General features: G+C 45.0%; 1 protein-coding gene across 7 annotated transcripts in view; it reads left to right on the top strand.

The window, feature by feature from the left end:
- Mta3 (metastasis associated 1 family member 3) overlaps positions 1-15,616 on the top strand; it is a 116,762-nt gene that overhangs the window by 21,843 nt on the left and 79,303 nt on the right. For all 7 annotated transcript variants that reach the window (XM_051175176.1, XM_051175180.1, XM_051175175.1 and 4 more), the window contains exon 4: positions 10,539-10,665. In XM_051175176.1, coding sequence (XP_051031133.1) covers positions 10,539-10,665 — 127 coding nt within the window. The remainder of the gene's footprint in view (positions 1-10,538; positions 10,666-15,616) is intronic.

Here is a 15,616-nt window from a genome sequence, read left to right on the forward strand (position 1 = left end):
TTTTTTTTTTTTTTTTCCTTTTAATTTAAATTGTTATGTTTTTGGAGAATTTCACTCATGAATACAGTATTTACATCATTTTCACCCCTCCCCCTCACTTTCCTAACTCCTTCTTAAATTCATGACATTTTAAAACAATTATTATTGTTTTACACACACACACACACACACACACACACACACACACACACACACGTATCATGCACACATGTGCATACCGTACTGAGTCCAGTTTGTGTCGACCATATGTCTTAGGACTGGGAAAACTATTGGGGTTTCGCTTGGAAAACACTGATTCTCCCTAAGCAGCTATTGGTTTCCTGTATTTCTTTATCTAGGGATGGGGCTTTCTTAAAATTTACTCCATTTGCTGGGCACACTTGTGCATGCCTTTAATTCCAGCATTTGAGAAGCAGAAGCAGGTGGATCTCTGTGAGTTTGAGGACAGCCTGGCCTACATAGTGACAGGACAGCCAGAATTACATAGTGAGAGAGACCCTATCCCAGAAAGACAAAAACAAAACAAAAAACAGCAGCAACAAAAATTTCCCCATCCATACTGTGACGTAGGCCGTCATGGTCTTGTGCAGGCAGCCATATAGTTAAGAGGTCATGGAAACAACATCCTGTCACTGGGAGACACTGTGTTGCTGCAGTTGTCCAGGTCCTTCAGTACTTAATGGTGTTCCTTCTCCTTCTGCATTGTCCCCCAGGCTGTAGGTGCAGGGATTGTGTGTGTTGTAGATGTCCCACCTGGTGCTGGGACAACCTAGTCACACATTCCTTGTCTTGTGGCTCTCTCTGTAATAGCCTCTGCCTGCTGCAAATAGAAACTTTGATGAGGAGTGAGAGCTGCATGTATGGGCGTAAGGATAAGTATTGAGAATCTAGTTTGGGAGCTGTATTATTGTATGAAGATTGAAGACAGAGTTTCTTTCCCACCAGGTCCAGCAGCGCTTTAGTCCCAGACAAATACACAGAGGCGTATAATAATTATAAACTGTTTGGCAGATGGCTCAGGCTTCTTATTGGCTAGCTATCTCTTAATTATTAACCCACTTCTTTTAAACTGTGTGTTGCCACGAGGCGGCTTCCCCTTAATGTTCCTGCATGTTACTCCTTCAGGGCTACATGGCATCTCCCTGGCAACTCCCTCCATTTCCTTTCCCAGCCTTCTCCTAGTCTGGTAGCTCCACCTATACCTCCTGCCTGACTACATCCTGCTGTCCATTGGCCAAAACAGCTGTATTCATCAGCCAATAAGAGAAACATATATTCAAAGCATACAGAAGGACATCCCCCATCAGAAGATGGCTGTAGTAGGTTCTCCTCTACGGGTCTATACCCTTTCCAGCTATGAGTTCTTGGCTAGGTTTACAGTACCAGGCATAAGTTTTCTCATTCTGACTGGCCTTAAGTCCAATTAGACAGCTGTTGGCTACTATTGGAGATAACTTGTGAGGCCAGTCATCACTGTGGCTTGAAAGCTTCACAGCTGAGTATGGCTGCTGGCTGCTTTTCTCCCTTGGCAGTTTGCATAGCATCTTCCAGTACTATGGGAGCTAGCCCCCAGGGAGGAGGCTTCAAGGTCATAGCAGCAAGATTCCTCCAAGTCCTGTGACCAGAGTGTGTGGTGTCTTCAGCCACAGGGTCTTCAAGATCTGGAAGGCAACCAAGGGCAATAGCCTACATTGTTTTTGGGGGGTCTCTTGGATCACCCTGACTAGCAAAGTGAGATGTCTCTGTTCTGTCACGGGGATTTTTGTTTGTCTGTGGCTTCTGGAGGGAGTATTATTACCCTGTAATAATAAAACTGTGTGTGTGTGTGTGTGTGTGTGTGTGTGTGTGTGGTGTGTATATGTACACACGATATAGATATCAGTAAGCTTATGAAAAAGAATAGTTTTCTTTCAAACATTCCAGTGTTATTTATTCCTCCTCCCCTCTCTTTTTGTACTATCCTTCTTTCTTTCTTTTTTAGTTAAGTAGCTCCCTTCCCATTTAAAGTTCTTTTTCAAAACATTTATTTGTATGTGTGTGCCATGGTTCATGTATGAGAATCAGGACAACTTTGTGGAGTTGAGTCCACATGTGGGTACTGGAAATTGTAGTCCTGGCTGTTCTGGGAATTCACTTTGGTCAGCCTTGAACTCACAGAACTCTTTCCTGCCTCTGCCTCTAGAGTGGTGGGATTATAGGCATGTGGAACCATGCTGTGGTGGTTTGAATAGCTATGGCCGCCTTAGACCCGTGTGTTTGGGTGCTTGGCCCATAAGGAGTGGCACTAATTGGAGGTATGGCCTTACTGGAGTATGTATGGCGTCACTGTGGGGGCATGCTTGGAGGTCTCATATATGCTTAAGCTACACCCGGTGTGTAAACAGTTCTCTGCTTGCTGCCTGTGAATCAGCTCCTTCTCCAGTACCATGTCTACCTGCGTGCTGCCATCCTTCCTGCCATGCTGATAGTGTACTAAACCCCTGAAACCATAAGCCAGCCCCATCTAAATGTTTTCCTTTATAGGAATTGCCACAGTCATGGTGTCTCTTCAACAGAAATCCTAACTGAGACACACATCTAGATTTTTTTCTTGGTTTTGTTCTGAGAAGAAATGTTCAGCTGTGCTCAGGGAAGACGGTGTTGGTAGTAAATCCAAGAGGAGGATGCTCTGGGAGGAGGATGTTCTGGGAGGAGGATGCTGTGAGGAGGATGCTCTGGGAGGAGGATGCTGGGAGGAGGATGCTCTGGGAGGATGGTGCTGCGAGGAGGATAGTCTGGGAGGAGGATGTTCTGGGAGGAGGATGCTGGGAGGAGGATGCTCTGGGAGGAGGGTGCTCTGGGAAAACAGTGTAGGGAGGATGTTCTGGGAGGATGATGCTGGAAGGATGGTGCAGGGAGAATGCTCTCGGATGAGGATGCTCTGGGAGGAAGATGCTCTGGGAGGATGGTGCAGGGAGGATGCTCTGGGATGAGGATGCTCTGGGAAGACAATGCTGGGAAGAGGCTGCTCTGGAAGGAGGATGCTCTGGGACGAGCTCTGGGAGGATGGTGCTGGGAGGATGGTGCAGGGAGGATGCTCTGGGATGAGGATGCGCTGGAAAGAGGCTGCTCTGGAAGGAGGATGCTCTGGGACGAGCTCTGGGAGGATGGTGCACTGGGACAAGGATTCTCTGGGAGGGTGGTACAGGGAGGAGGATGCTCTGAGAGGAAGATGAGATGGTGGTGGTTAGCTTCTATCATCTTGACACAAACCTGGAGTTATCTGAGATGAGGGAACCATAACTGAGAAAAGACCTTGATTAAATTTCCTGGAGTTCCTTTTTCTTGATTAATGATTGATAGGAGAGGGTCCAGCCCTCTGTGGGCACCCTTGGACAGGTGGTCCTGGTCCTGGCTGGTATAAGAAATCAGGTTGAGCAAGCCATGGAGAGCAGGCCCGTAAGCAGCTCCCTCCATGGCCTCTGCTTCAGTTCCTGCCTCCAGGTTCCTGCCCTTTATGAGTTCCTGTCCTGACTTCCCTTAGTCGGACTGGAGTTGCTTTCCATCATGGTGTTCTATCACAGCAGTCAAACCCCCAACTAAGACACTTCTAGTTCTTTTATTTTGTTTCTTATATTTCACAGTTTACAGCAAGTAGAAAGTTGCATGGCGGCATGCTAAGGCTACAGCATTCCAGATGGACTTTGATTTATTATAAGATTTGGTAGCCTTTGCCAGATGCAGAGTTCTTTGAATAAATGTAAAGCAGAAATAGCTTAAATTTTTGATGGGATCCTAACTGCCTGGAGAACAACTGATGAGTCATTGTAGCTCACTGTGTGAAATGAACATTTCAGAGACAGACTTCTTAGAGCTGGAAAGTGAAACATCCGTGCTCCAGCCAAGGGTTTTTTTTTTTTTTTTTTCCCCCACACTGGACTTCCTGTGCATTGCTTGGTCATTTCCCACTCCCCTTGGTGGGGGTCTGTGAGGACAGAAAAACAAAACAAAACAAAAACCCAATTCAAAATGGCATTAAACTGGAGTCCAACAGCCTGCCAGTTCTCCCAAGCACGTGCCACAGGGTTCTGCAGAGGCTGGATGGCATGTGAGGGCTTCACTCTCTCTGCTAATGGGACGTGTACTTGCATTTTGTTTAAAGAATTGCTGGCTGAACATGGTGGCACGCGCCTTTAATCCCAGCACTCGTGACCCTGTGGGGTCATTTCTTACTCAAACCATCACAATCATCCTCCACCTACTTTTGAGATGGGTTTCCCTGAAGCTCGTACTTGTAGTCCAGGCTAGACTGCTGTCTGGCAAGCTTCAGGCATCTGCCTGTCTGTGGCTTCAGTCTGTCTCTCTCCTCTCCCTTCCCTTCCCTCTCTCCCTCTTCTCACTCTCTCTCTCTAGCTCGATCTCTCTCTTTCTCTCTCTCTATCACTCTGTCTTCCCTCTCTATGCTATCCATTTAGCACACAATTTAAATATGAGGTTCAGTTTTTCTACTTGATTTTCTTATTTATGTTTTTGCATATAGTGGCTAAGATACCATTTCCTGGTCTAAAAGGTCATGGGGATACCTGTTTTATTTTGTTTCTTAGCTCTTACATTTAGCCTTTTGGTGTACTTTGAGTTCATTTTGGTGTATGGTTTGAGGTATGGGAGTCCACAGTGAGTTCATTCTCTTACAGATGGTTATCTAGTTGTCTAGCACTGTTTGCCAAAGGAAGTATTGTCTATTTTCCCTCTGAGGACTGGTTTTGGTTGCCTTGTTTAAAATCAACTGGTTATGTCCAATCTCTGCACCGTTAGCTGTCCTTTGTTCTCCCATGTCTGCATTTATGCTGATCCATGTAGGGTTGAAATGTACCTTAAGTTTGTTTTTTTGTTTTTGTTTTTTGTTTTTTTTTGAGATAGGGTTTTTCTGTGGTTTTGGGCTTTCCTGGAACTAGCTCTTGTAGATCAGGCTGTTCTCGACCTCACAGAGATCCACCTGCCTCTGCCTCCCAAGTGCAGGGATTAAAGGCATGTGCCACCACCGCCTGACTAAATTTGTTCTTACTCAAGATTATTTTGGCTACTATACATCCTTAAATGCCTGTATGAATGATAGGATCTGTGTTAATTTTAATAATTTTTAAAAAAGCAGTTGGAATTGTATTAGGAATGGTTCTCACATGTAGATCACCAGTGAATTTACTGCCATTTCAAATAGTGTTTGCTCTTCCAACAGTGAACACGGGTTGTTTCTCAGTTGGTTTGGTCTTTGGCAATATTGTTTTTAGGGTACAAGTTCTGCCATTTGTTAAATGTATTGCTTTTGTTTTGTTTACTTGTTTGTTTATTTATTTTGAGACAGGGTTTCTCTGTGTAATAAGCTGTCCTGGAACTCATTTTGTAGACCAGGCTGGCTTTCAACTCAACAGAGATCCATCTGCCTCTGCCTCCCAGCGCTGAGATTAAAGGTGTGTGCCATCACTGCCTGTTGTTAAATGTATTATTATCATTGCTATTTCTTTGTGTTTTTTGAGACGGGCTCTTTCCATGTACCCCGGGCTAGTCTCAAACTCAGTACGTGGTGAACTTGTATGACCTTCCCCCGGTCTGTTGTGTTGGGAGTGCAGGGTGTGCTTCCAAGCTTCTGTAGCGATTGTTATATTGTACTTTACAGGGTTAGAGCTTTTCAGCCTGTACCATGGGTTGTATAAGAAAATAAGATTTAAGAGCTGGCAGGATCTTCCAGCCGGGAAAACTTGCCACACAGGCAGGCTGAGGACCCGAGCCTGGTTCCCAGATCCCATAGTGGAAGGAGAAAACTCACTCCCTAAAGTTGTCTTCTGACCTCCGAGTGTGCACTGTGGCATACACACTCCTATATTCTTACACATGCACACGGGCGCACACACACTTTATTTATTTATTGTTTAAAGATTATTTTATGTGTATGGGTATTTTGCTCGTATATGCCTGGGCATGCTTGGTGCCCGTGGAGGCTGGAAGGCATTACATTAGATCTCCTGGAACTAACATCGCAGATGGTTGTGAAACACCATGTGTGCTGAGAATCTAACCTGGGTCTTCTGAAAGAGCGGGCACTGCCCTTAACCACTGAGCCCTCTTTCTTAATACATGCAGGCATGCACGCACTCACGCGCACACACATACACACACACACACACACACACACGCGCGCGCGCACACACAAAAGAGAGGGGGGTTGACCAGAAGTAGTGATGCATGCCTTTAATCCCAACACTTGGAAGGCAGAGGCAGGCAGATGTTTGTGATTTTGAGGCCAGCCTGGTCTACAGAGTGAGTTCTAGGACACCCAGACACAGTGAGACTCTGTCTTTAAAAAAAATTAAACCAAAACTAAAATGAACAAAATTTTAGCGGGTGTATAGCTCAGTGTCAGAGTGTTTGCTTGCTCAGGAGCTCAGATCCTAGGTATTGTCCCTAGCACCAAAAATAAAAAATAAAAAAGAGGAAAGAAAAGAAAGCATTTGGTGGACTGAGATAGGAGGAGTATCTTGAATTTAAGAGTTTAAGGCTACCCTAGACTATATAGTGAATTCCAGACCAGCTTCTGCTGGAAATATACATATATACATACAAACATACACATACACACTTGGGAGGCAGAGGCAGGCAGATCTTTGTGAGTTCAAGGCCAACCTTGTTCTAGGACAGTTCAAGCTACATAGTGAGATTCTGTCTAAAAAACAAGAACAGAACCAAAAAATACCCAAACCAAAACAAAATAAAAGAGGTGAGGGTTGCGGTTGTTGCTATGACATGTATTGCTGCTTTTTGCTTTGTGGGCACCATGGGAATTCAGCTGGCCATGTCTTTTAGAACAACAATTTGTCAAATTCCAGTTAGGGAAAGAGCATAATTCTGTATGTGGCATTTGCTGTGCTAATATACAGTGCAGCCATTACTTTGTTGACCTCCACTGGTGAGTCGTTATTAGACCTGCAGATGGATGCTTCTCTGTGTGTGTGATCAGGGACAATGTTCAAGCCACCTTGATTTGCCTTGTTCTTTGTTTGAGCATGGTGAGACCTTTTCTTTTATTACATCGGTACCGTGTGTGTGTGTGTGTGTGTGTGTGTGTGTGTGTGTGTGTTGTATATTCCTGTGTCCACCTCTGCACATACATGGGGGTCAGAGGACAATTTGGAAGTGTCACTTTTCTCCTTCCATCATGTGGGGCCCAGGGATTGGAACTCAGGGCATCAAGCTTTGTGGCACATACCTTTACCTGCTGAGCCCACTTGCCTGCTTCTCCTAGGTGAGGCTTTTAAAGCCGATCGGTTCTCCAGGCTTGTTTTCAATTCGGAGCTTTAGAATCTGGAATTAGGGAAGATGACAGGGCCCTCTTGCAATTAAAAAAAGAATTGTGGTTGAGAAAATGGCTTCTATAGTTCTGAGCCCTGAAATAAGAATTGTAGCAATTACATATGCTGCTGTCTGTCTGTGTGGCACCTCTGGTCTTCCCAGCTGTTCCAAGTTCACTGTGGAGTTGTGCTTCCTGCATGAAGAGCAGCCAGCCCTCTTCCTGTTTCCTGCAGCCTCACTCTGAGTCACTGCACTCCTGCTATCCCCTATAGCCACACAGGCTGCCCCAGGTGAGACTGCAGGCGACCAGTGAGTCCCCAGAGGCGTTGTGTTTTTCTTTTTGTCAAAGTCGTGTAGTTCAAATTAATCAGAATTATGATGTCTGTAAATGATATTGGTGTCCTTTTCTCTTTAAAGATATTAAAAGTAACATAAAAAAAAAAAAAAAAAAAAAAGGTCCTGTAGCCAGGTGTGGTAGTACACACCATAACCTCAGTACTGAGGAGAAGATGGTGAGTGTGCCGGCTGGTTTTTGTCGACTTGACACAAGCTGGAGGCATTTGGGAAGAGGGAATCTCAGTTGAGAAAGAACCTCCATAAGACTGGCCTGTGGGCAAGTCTGTCAGGCATTTTCTTAATAATTAGGGAGTGCCACCCCTGGGCTGTGGTCCTGAGTTGTATAAAAGGTTTGCTGAGCAAGCCATAAGGCGCTCCCCTCAGATCAGGGAAGCAGAGCAGCCAGCCACTAGAGCTCTTACCTCTTCAAAATCCTCAGATAGAAAAGGAGTCAGCTCCTATCTCTGCAGCCTTAAATCCCTCTCTCTGCCCAACAACATCACTTCCGCTTTTCTCTTCCAAGTACTGGGATCAAAGGCATGAGTGCTAGGATAAAAGGTGTGTGCAGTCACTGCCTGGCTTCTCTGGCTAACTAGTGGCTGGCTCCACCCTCTGATCTCCAGGCAAGCTTTATTGGTTAGAGCACAAAGTATCGCCGCCACATTTCTACCCTGAATTGCCTAATGATGCATTGCTGCCTGAAGTGGGGAGAAATAGTCCCTTCCTTTCCCTAAGTTGCGTTTGGTTGGTGTGCTGTCTGTCACAGCAGTTTGAGGTCAGCTTCTGTTACCTGGCTAGGGTGCCTCTCTAATCGAAATGACACACCACATAGAACCTTGTTGCTTCATTTTTGCCCATGGCTTCCGGCCCTGATTCTTAGCAGCCAAGGCTGGGAGTCGTTTCTCAGTCCCTGTCCTGCTTGCTGAGTAGCTCCCGCCTCACCCCTAATAAATGCTGGCTGCATAGACGAAAAGACTGGAGACTCGGTTACAGTTCTAGGCGGGTATCATTTGCTTTCCTCTTGGGGGGCATTGTGCCACCATCTTAACACAAGGCTCACCAGGAACAAGTAGCGTTGATTCTGTCCCAGCTTCTTATGTTATCACTTTTAAACAAGTGGCATGTGTGGATGGTGCAGGAGGTTGTCACCTTCCCGGATCAAAGGTTTCCAGTAGTCCTTGTGCCTGAGAGAAAATATGGGAAAGATGGTTAGAAAGATGGCCATTTTCTTCTTTTTCTTTCTGGGGCAATCCCCCCCCCCCTTGTGTGATGTTGGTCTTCATAGTTTTCAAATCATTGTCTTTGCTTTGGAAACGGTCTAGACACTATGAAGCCCAGGTTGATCTTGAACTCCAGCCCCCTGCCTCAGTCTCTGTTATTACAAGTATGTTTTCCCCCTCCAAAAATGATTTGGCTTATAGCATTCATACAAGTAAAAAAATGAAAAGGGTTGAAGTATTGGAAATCTGATTCCTGTATGCACAGACGAGGGTATGAGACCCTCCAATAGTGGGCCCACACCATTGGCTTTGTTTTTCAAAACAGTTCTTTTATATCCCATGCTGGCTGTGGACTATAGCCTGTGATGACTTTCTCATCCTTCTGCCTCCACCTCCTGAGTGCCGGGGTTCAGCCTCAGGGCCTCCTGTATGCTCAGCACTCCCAGCTCCATGGCTGGACTTTAAAAGATGCCTTAGTGTTTTGTTTGTTTGTTTCTCTTTTCAGGTTTACTGTCAATTCTAATCTTTCAGTTGTGTTGTTCAGTTGAAAGTTCTGCAGCCTAATCCCCAGCCTCATCGCCTCTCTAGTCTCTGCCTGTCTCTCTTGTTTGTTTGTTCTTTTAGTTTTTTGAGATAGGGTTTCTCTGTGTAGCTTTGGCTGCCCTGGAACTCACTCTGTAGACCAGGCTGGCCTTGAACTCAAAGAGAGTTCTGCTTCCCAAGTGCTGGGATCAAAGGTGTTCACCATCACACCCAGTTTTATTTATATTTTATTTTAATTAAGGAATTTTGAGATCAGCCTGTACTCTGTAGCTCTGGCTAGCTTAGAGCTAGCTCCCAATCTTCCTGCCTCGGCTCCATGAGTATTGGGCTTTCAGGCATATGCCACTGACACTCACATCTTAGCTGCCATTTTAATAGTCCTTTACTTTTAATGTCACTAGTATTTTGAAGAAATTTACTTGTGCGAATCTGTGTGAGTGTACACACACATGTGTGTTTTCAGGTATGTCTGCATAAAGGCCAGAAGAGGGTGTTAGGTGTCCCCCTCCATTATCCTCTGTCTATTCCTTTAAGGCAGGGTCTATCCTGAGCCTAGGGTTGGGGTTTCTCCGACAGACTGGAAGGCAGCAAGCCAGCCCTGGCATCCCTATCTGTTCTCAGAGCTGGGGCTACAGGTGGTGGTAAGGGCACTGGCTTGTTATGTGGGTGTTGGGATCCTAACTGTGGCCCTTGACTGTACAGCAAGTGCCTGCAGCCACTGACCAGCTCTCCAGCTACTGCTGGCTCACTTGTTTGCTCACTTGTTCATTCATTTCAAGACAGCTCTAACCATGTAGTACTTGTTCACCTTGAACTTATATCTTACCCACATGGGCTTTGAATTGGTGATCCTCCTGCCTCAGCCTCCAAAGTGCTGGGATCACAGGTGTGTACCACCATGTCCAGTTCTGCCATTTTAACAGTGGTGTTTATCTTCTTCCTTGGCAGCCCAGAGAACTTAATTTGAGGGCTGGGAATGTGAAATTCAGAAGTGATTAGTGTGAAGACATTAACAGATGATGAAATACTAATTTGACCTGTCCGTTCATTCTGTTTCAATATCCCAAGAAGCTGCATGAGTTGTAATAATGGTTTCTTTGGGTTTCGTTTGTGTAGAAGAAACAGAGGAAGAAACGGAGATGACGGTTGAGCCTGACTTGACTGAGAAGCAGAAGCATCAGTTGAAACATAGGGAACTCTTTCTGTCCCGCCAGTATGAGTCCCTTCCTGCAACACATATCAGGTGAGACCTTTAGAAGTTGCCCTAAAGTGCCCGGACACACCATGACCAAAGCCCAGACTGAAACCTTCTTGGGAGCCCCTTGAAAACTCTCTTCAAGATCTTGCCCAGCTTGGCATCCTGCAAACTTCATCCTAGGATCTGATCTTGGAATTTATCACATGCATTAGCATACAGGATTTCCAAGCAGGTTCCACAGTGATGAGGGATATCTTTTCGTCGCCTCATCATTAACACTATATTTGAGTGTCTGTTAGCATCACACACAGCAACATCTAGCAGGTACTCTTTGGGTAATGCTTCTTCAGATCCCTGTGGTGAGAACACAAGAACACAGAGTTTAGTTTGCAAACATGTGACACTAGGCCTCATAGGGCATACGGCTTTTTATTTTCTCGGGAGTGTCTCTGGGATGAAAACCTTGATCTTTATTTTTTTTATGACTGGCATCAGCTCTGTGCATTTGCTTAGTTGAAAACTGACGGATGTGTCTTTGTTCGAAATCAAAGCCTCGCACATACTAGGCAAGTGTTTTCTCTGCCACTGAGCTGGGCTCACGACTGTAGCTCTGTGCACTGGTGGGATCCAGTCCTTACTTTTATAATCTGGAGGATTGTGCTGGGGGTGGTGGTGCTAGGAATTAAAGATAGGTGCAGAACTGGATGTGGTAGCAAATGACCCCAGAAAAGTTGAGAACCTGTTAGTTTTCCTTAGGGGTTAATATATTCTGTGGGTCTTTACTCCTCCTCTAAGAAATATGATCAAGCCAGATAATGTGAAAGTCTTTTCAACTGTCAGGCTATTTCCAGAAAGAAAACTAGATATGTAAAGTAATAATTTGCCCAAAGAATAAAACATGAAAACATATTGTGAGCTTATTTTATTTCAGTTCTTATTAGTGTATATTAATTCTACATAATAATTTTTTACCTGTGCATATTTTTTTTTTTGAGACAAGGTCCCCTATAAGTCAAGCTGGTCTGTATCAAGTAGCTGAGGCTGGTCCTCACCTCCCAATCCTCCTGACTCTACCCTCTAGGTACTGGGGATTGTAGACCCCATCATGCCCAGCTGAGATATTCTTAAAGATGTACATAACTAATAAATACTAAAACATCATAGGCAGTAATTATTTAACTGAAAGGAACTAGAATATAGAAATTCATTTTTAGCTCAGGAAATTGTGGGGTCAGTCATAGATTCTTGTTAGAACACAGATCTGACAAATGGTTTAAAGAATGTATCCAAAACACACAAGTGTATTTTTAATTTACCCTTCTGATAACTTGGAATCTGTTTACAAGTAATGCTGGTTTTCTTTAACAGATTGCCTGGAATGGAAAAATGGTGTTTTTCATCTTCCATAAGGCCTGAGAGAGTGTATTGGAATATAATTATCAAGACACTTATGCAAGGGTTTTACCTACTGACAACGCTTTGAATTATGTTGAAGAGACGTTTATGCCTTTTTCTCTCTGTCTTTCCTGGTTGAGAGGGAAGGGGTGCAAAGCCGGGCTTTTTCCTCTGTGTCTCCCCTTTGCAAATGGATGAAGGCAGTTCGGGGCAGTTTCTAGCAAGGCACAGAGCCTGCCTAAGCAGCCCACATGCTGATATAGAACAAGTGCTCACGAGAGTGGTCTTGACATTTTGCTGGTGTTGAAGTCCTGCCCTATCTGCTTCTGCTTTAAAAGGAGGAAATTGCAGAAGCCCCATTGTTCTTTGGCAGCTATAGGGGTAATTTGGTGAATACTGACTTTTTTGTTCTCAGGGACACAATCAGGTGCCCAGAATTACCTCCCCACTGAAGTGAACATGGGGAAAGCCTGACTGCAGTATTTTCAAGCCCTCTGGAGTAGGTGAACATTAATGCTCATTTGCTGTAAGCCTCCCTGTGTGGCTCAGGAGCAATGCATTGTTCCCTCTGACTTCAGCCAGAATGAGAGACAGTGAAACCAGGGCTTGTTCTGAGCAGTCTGAGCAGAGTGGGATGGGGCATGGGCAGTGAGCATCCCACAGTGGGGTGGGTCATGGACTGTGAGCATCCACAGTGAGATGGGGTATGGACAGTGAGCATCCACAGTGAGATGGGGCATGGGCAGTGAGCATCCACAGTGGGATGGGACATGGGCAGTGAGCATCCACAGTGGGATGGGGTATGGACAGTGAGCATCCACAGTGGGATGGGGTATGGACAGTGAGCATCCACAGTGGGACGGGGTATGGACAGTGAGCATCCACAGTGGGGTGGGTCATGGACAGTGAGCATCCACAGTGGGATGGGGCATGGACAATGAGCATCCCACAGTGGGATGGGGCGTGAGCAGTGAGCATCCTACAGTGAGATGGGGTGTGAGAGTGAGCATTCCATAGTGGGATGGGGTGTGAGCAGTGAGCATCCATTTGGTGCATTTTCAGGGGTGCAGGAACAGGACAGAGGCAGCACCCTTCACTCATATGCTGTGGCTTGAGTCCTTTAATAATAGATTTTATGTTGCATGTATTATAAAGCACCAAGATTTATCATTATGCCAACAGGTTTTGTTTATTTTATGACACTAAGTCATTTTATGTGTATGTCTAAAGGTTTTTGTACATGTAGCAAATGCTAAGTGCTATTCGAATGAGCAGTCCTTCTTCATCTGTAGCAGACAAGAGAATCTCTAAGTTTGAGAAGGGCAGAACAGTTGCAGTAAGAGGAGGCTGATGTGCACATTGGTTGCCACTTGCCTCATTTCTAAATGTAGCCCTCTCTGCTCCGTGCTACCGGGACTCCTGTGATGAATGTTACAAATGGCCTTGGCTTATATGTGGTTCATGTTCTAACAGTTATTGAGCCTTTTATGGTAGGGCTGCTTTTCATGAATTTAATCCTCACAGCAACTCTATACGTAGATCTGTTATTATCCCTGTTTACAGATGAGGGGGCCAAAGCACAGAACAATTAGGTACTTGCCTAGGTCTTCCACTTCCTGAATTGCACATTTAGATATTGCCTGACTCCGAGCTGCAGACATCAGCTCTAATGACTCATGCACAGCAAGTGCTAGAGAAATATCAGACACAATGAAAGCTCCAAAGCCACTTGTTGAGAAGGTAGGCTTTTTTTTTTTTTTTTTTAAAAAAAAATGTGGACTTCACATAATTCTTACTTAGATTCCAGTCACTTGAGTAAATCTAAATTTAAAGCTATTTAAGCATGTAAGTTGTGTTATTATTCCAAAAGATGCTACAATGCTAGCTGCATGTGGAAACCAGTAAATAACCCTCTTAACCTTTGGATGTGTCCTTTCTGTGTCTGGCCTGGGCTTCTCTACATCTCAGATGCACTGAGCCTGGCTTTTTAACAGCTCTCATCACAGCACAGTACATGAAACAGTTCCGTCTCTTCCCAGCCTGTGGCATAGTCATAACTAAATGCCTGCCCCGAGATTGGGACCACAGCCTTTGAAATTAGGCCTCAGCGTGTCTTAAAAAACGTGGCTTAGATACCTGCTGGTTGTTTGGTCCCAGTGTGGCCTCTAGTAACAGGTTTTGGACCTGGATGTTTGCTCTCCATGTGTCTTTTGTTGCAAAGCATAGACAGTGATAGGAATGCCTTGCTAGTGGACCTTGCCCCGGTCTAGGGGCCCTGTCTTCCTCATCGTTTTAACTCTGGCTGTGCTGGCCATCATACTCATTGTTGCTGTTGGTGTTGTCCTCCCTTTTCCCCACCTCCCGGTACTGGGATTGGATCCGGGGTCATGGGTATCTTCAGCCCAACTGTGCTTTTTGTTTTTATCATTTAGAAAAATAGCTACTGAGTTTTGTTTGCCTCAAGATGGTTTTACTCTGTAGATCGGGCTCACTGGAACTCCTGTCAGTCCCCCCAATCTCAGCTTCCCTAGTGCTGGGATTACTGCCATGACCACCACCTGCTTGCCCAGATATGGGCTTTGGCTATTATTAAAATTATTTTTACATTGATTGATTGATTGATTGTGTGTCTGGGCCCGTGAGCATGTGCATACCATGGTGTGTGTGCATGGTCGTGACTTGTGGGAGTCAGCTACTCATCTCCATGTGGGTCCTGGGGATCAAACTCAGGTTGTCCCCCTTAGCTGGTGGCAAATGCCTTTCTTTACCTGCTGAGCCATATTGCTTCCTTTTTTAAAAAAATAATTTATTCTTATTTCATGTGCATTGGTGTTTTGCTTGCCTGTACGTCTGTGTGACGGTCCCTCAGAACTGGAGTTACAGATAGTTGTAAGCTACCATGTGGGTGCTGGGAGCTGAACCCAGGTCCTTTGGAAGAGCAGTCAGTGCTCTTAATCAACCACAGAGCCATCTCTCCAGCCCCCTATAATGCTTTCTTAAAGGGGCCACAGAAACATCTTCAAGCCTAAATTTGGTGGCAGTAGTAGGACAAGTTTTGAAGACCCAGGTGTATAGTCTCTGAGCTGGGGCTCTTTTGATCACTTATCAGGTTAGTAAACCACAATCTAGACATCGCCGTCCCTGCCATTGTCTCCATGCAGAAGAATGGCTACAGCTACCATCTGTACAAAACTTCTTTGTCTAAGGATGCCATGTGGCAACTCCAAATGAGGAGTTGTCTGTCTTAATTCAGTTTTGAGAGTCTCTTGAACAGCTGTTAAAATCTTGCACCTTATGTGAAATTTGCCTAAATAGTTCTGTTCAAACTACGTCTTAGACGCCAAGATCTTGGAGGTCAGCATCTCAGTATCTCTTTCTCCCCACTGTGGAGAACTGTACACAAGGGCCACTCAGAATTGGAAACTAACTAGAGCCTGCCTAATTTCTATTCTTTGTTTTTTTTTTAATTTTGGTTTTTCCAGACAGTGTTTCTTTGTATATCCCTGGCTGTCTTGGTACTCACTCTATAGTCCAGGCTAGCCTCGAACTTACAGAGCTCTGCCTGCTTTGGCCTCCCAAGTGCTGAGATTAAGGGTGTGTG

The sequence above is a fragment of the Phodopus roborovskii genome, unplaced genomic scaffold (assembly GCF_943737965.1).
Source record: "Phodopus roborovskii unplaced genomic scaffold, PHOROB, whole genome shotgun sequence".
NCBI lineage: Eukaryota > Metazoa > Chordata > Mammalia > Rodentia > Cricetidae > Phodopus > Phodopus roborovskii.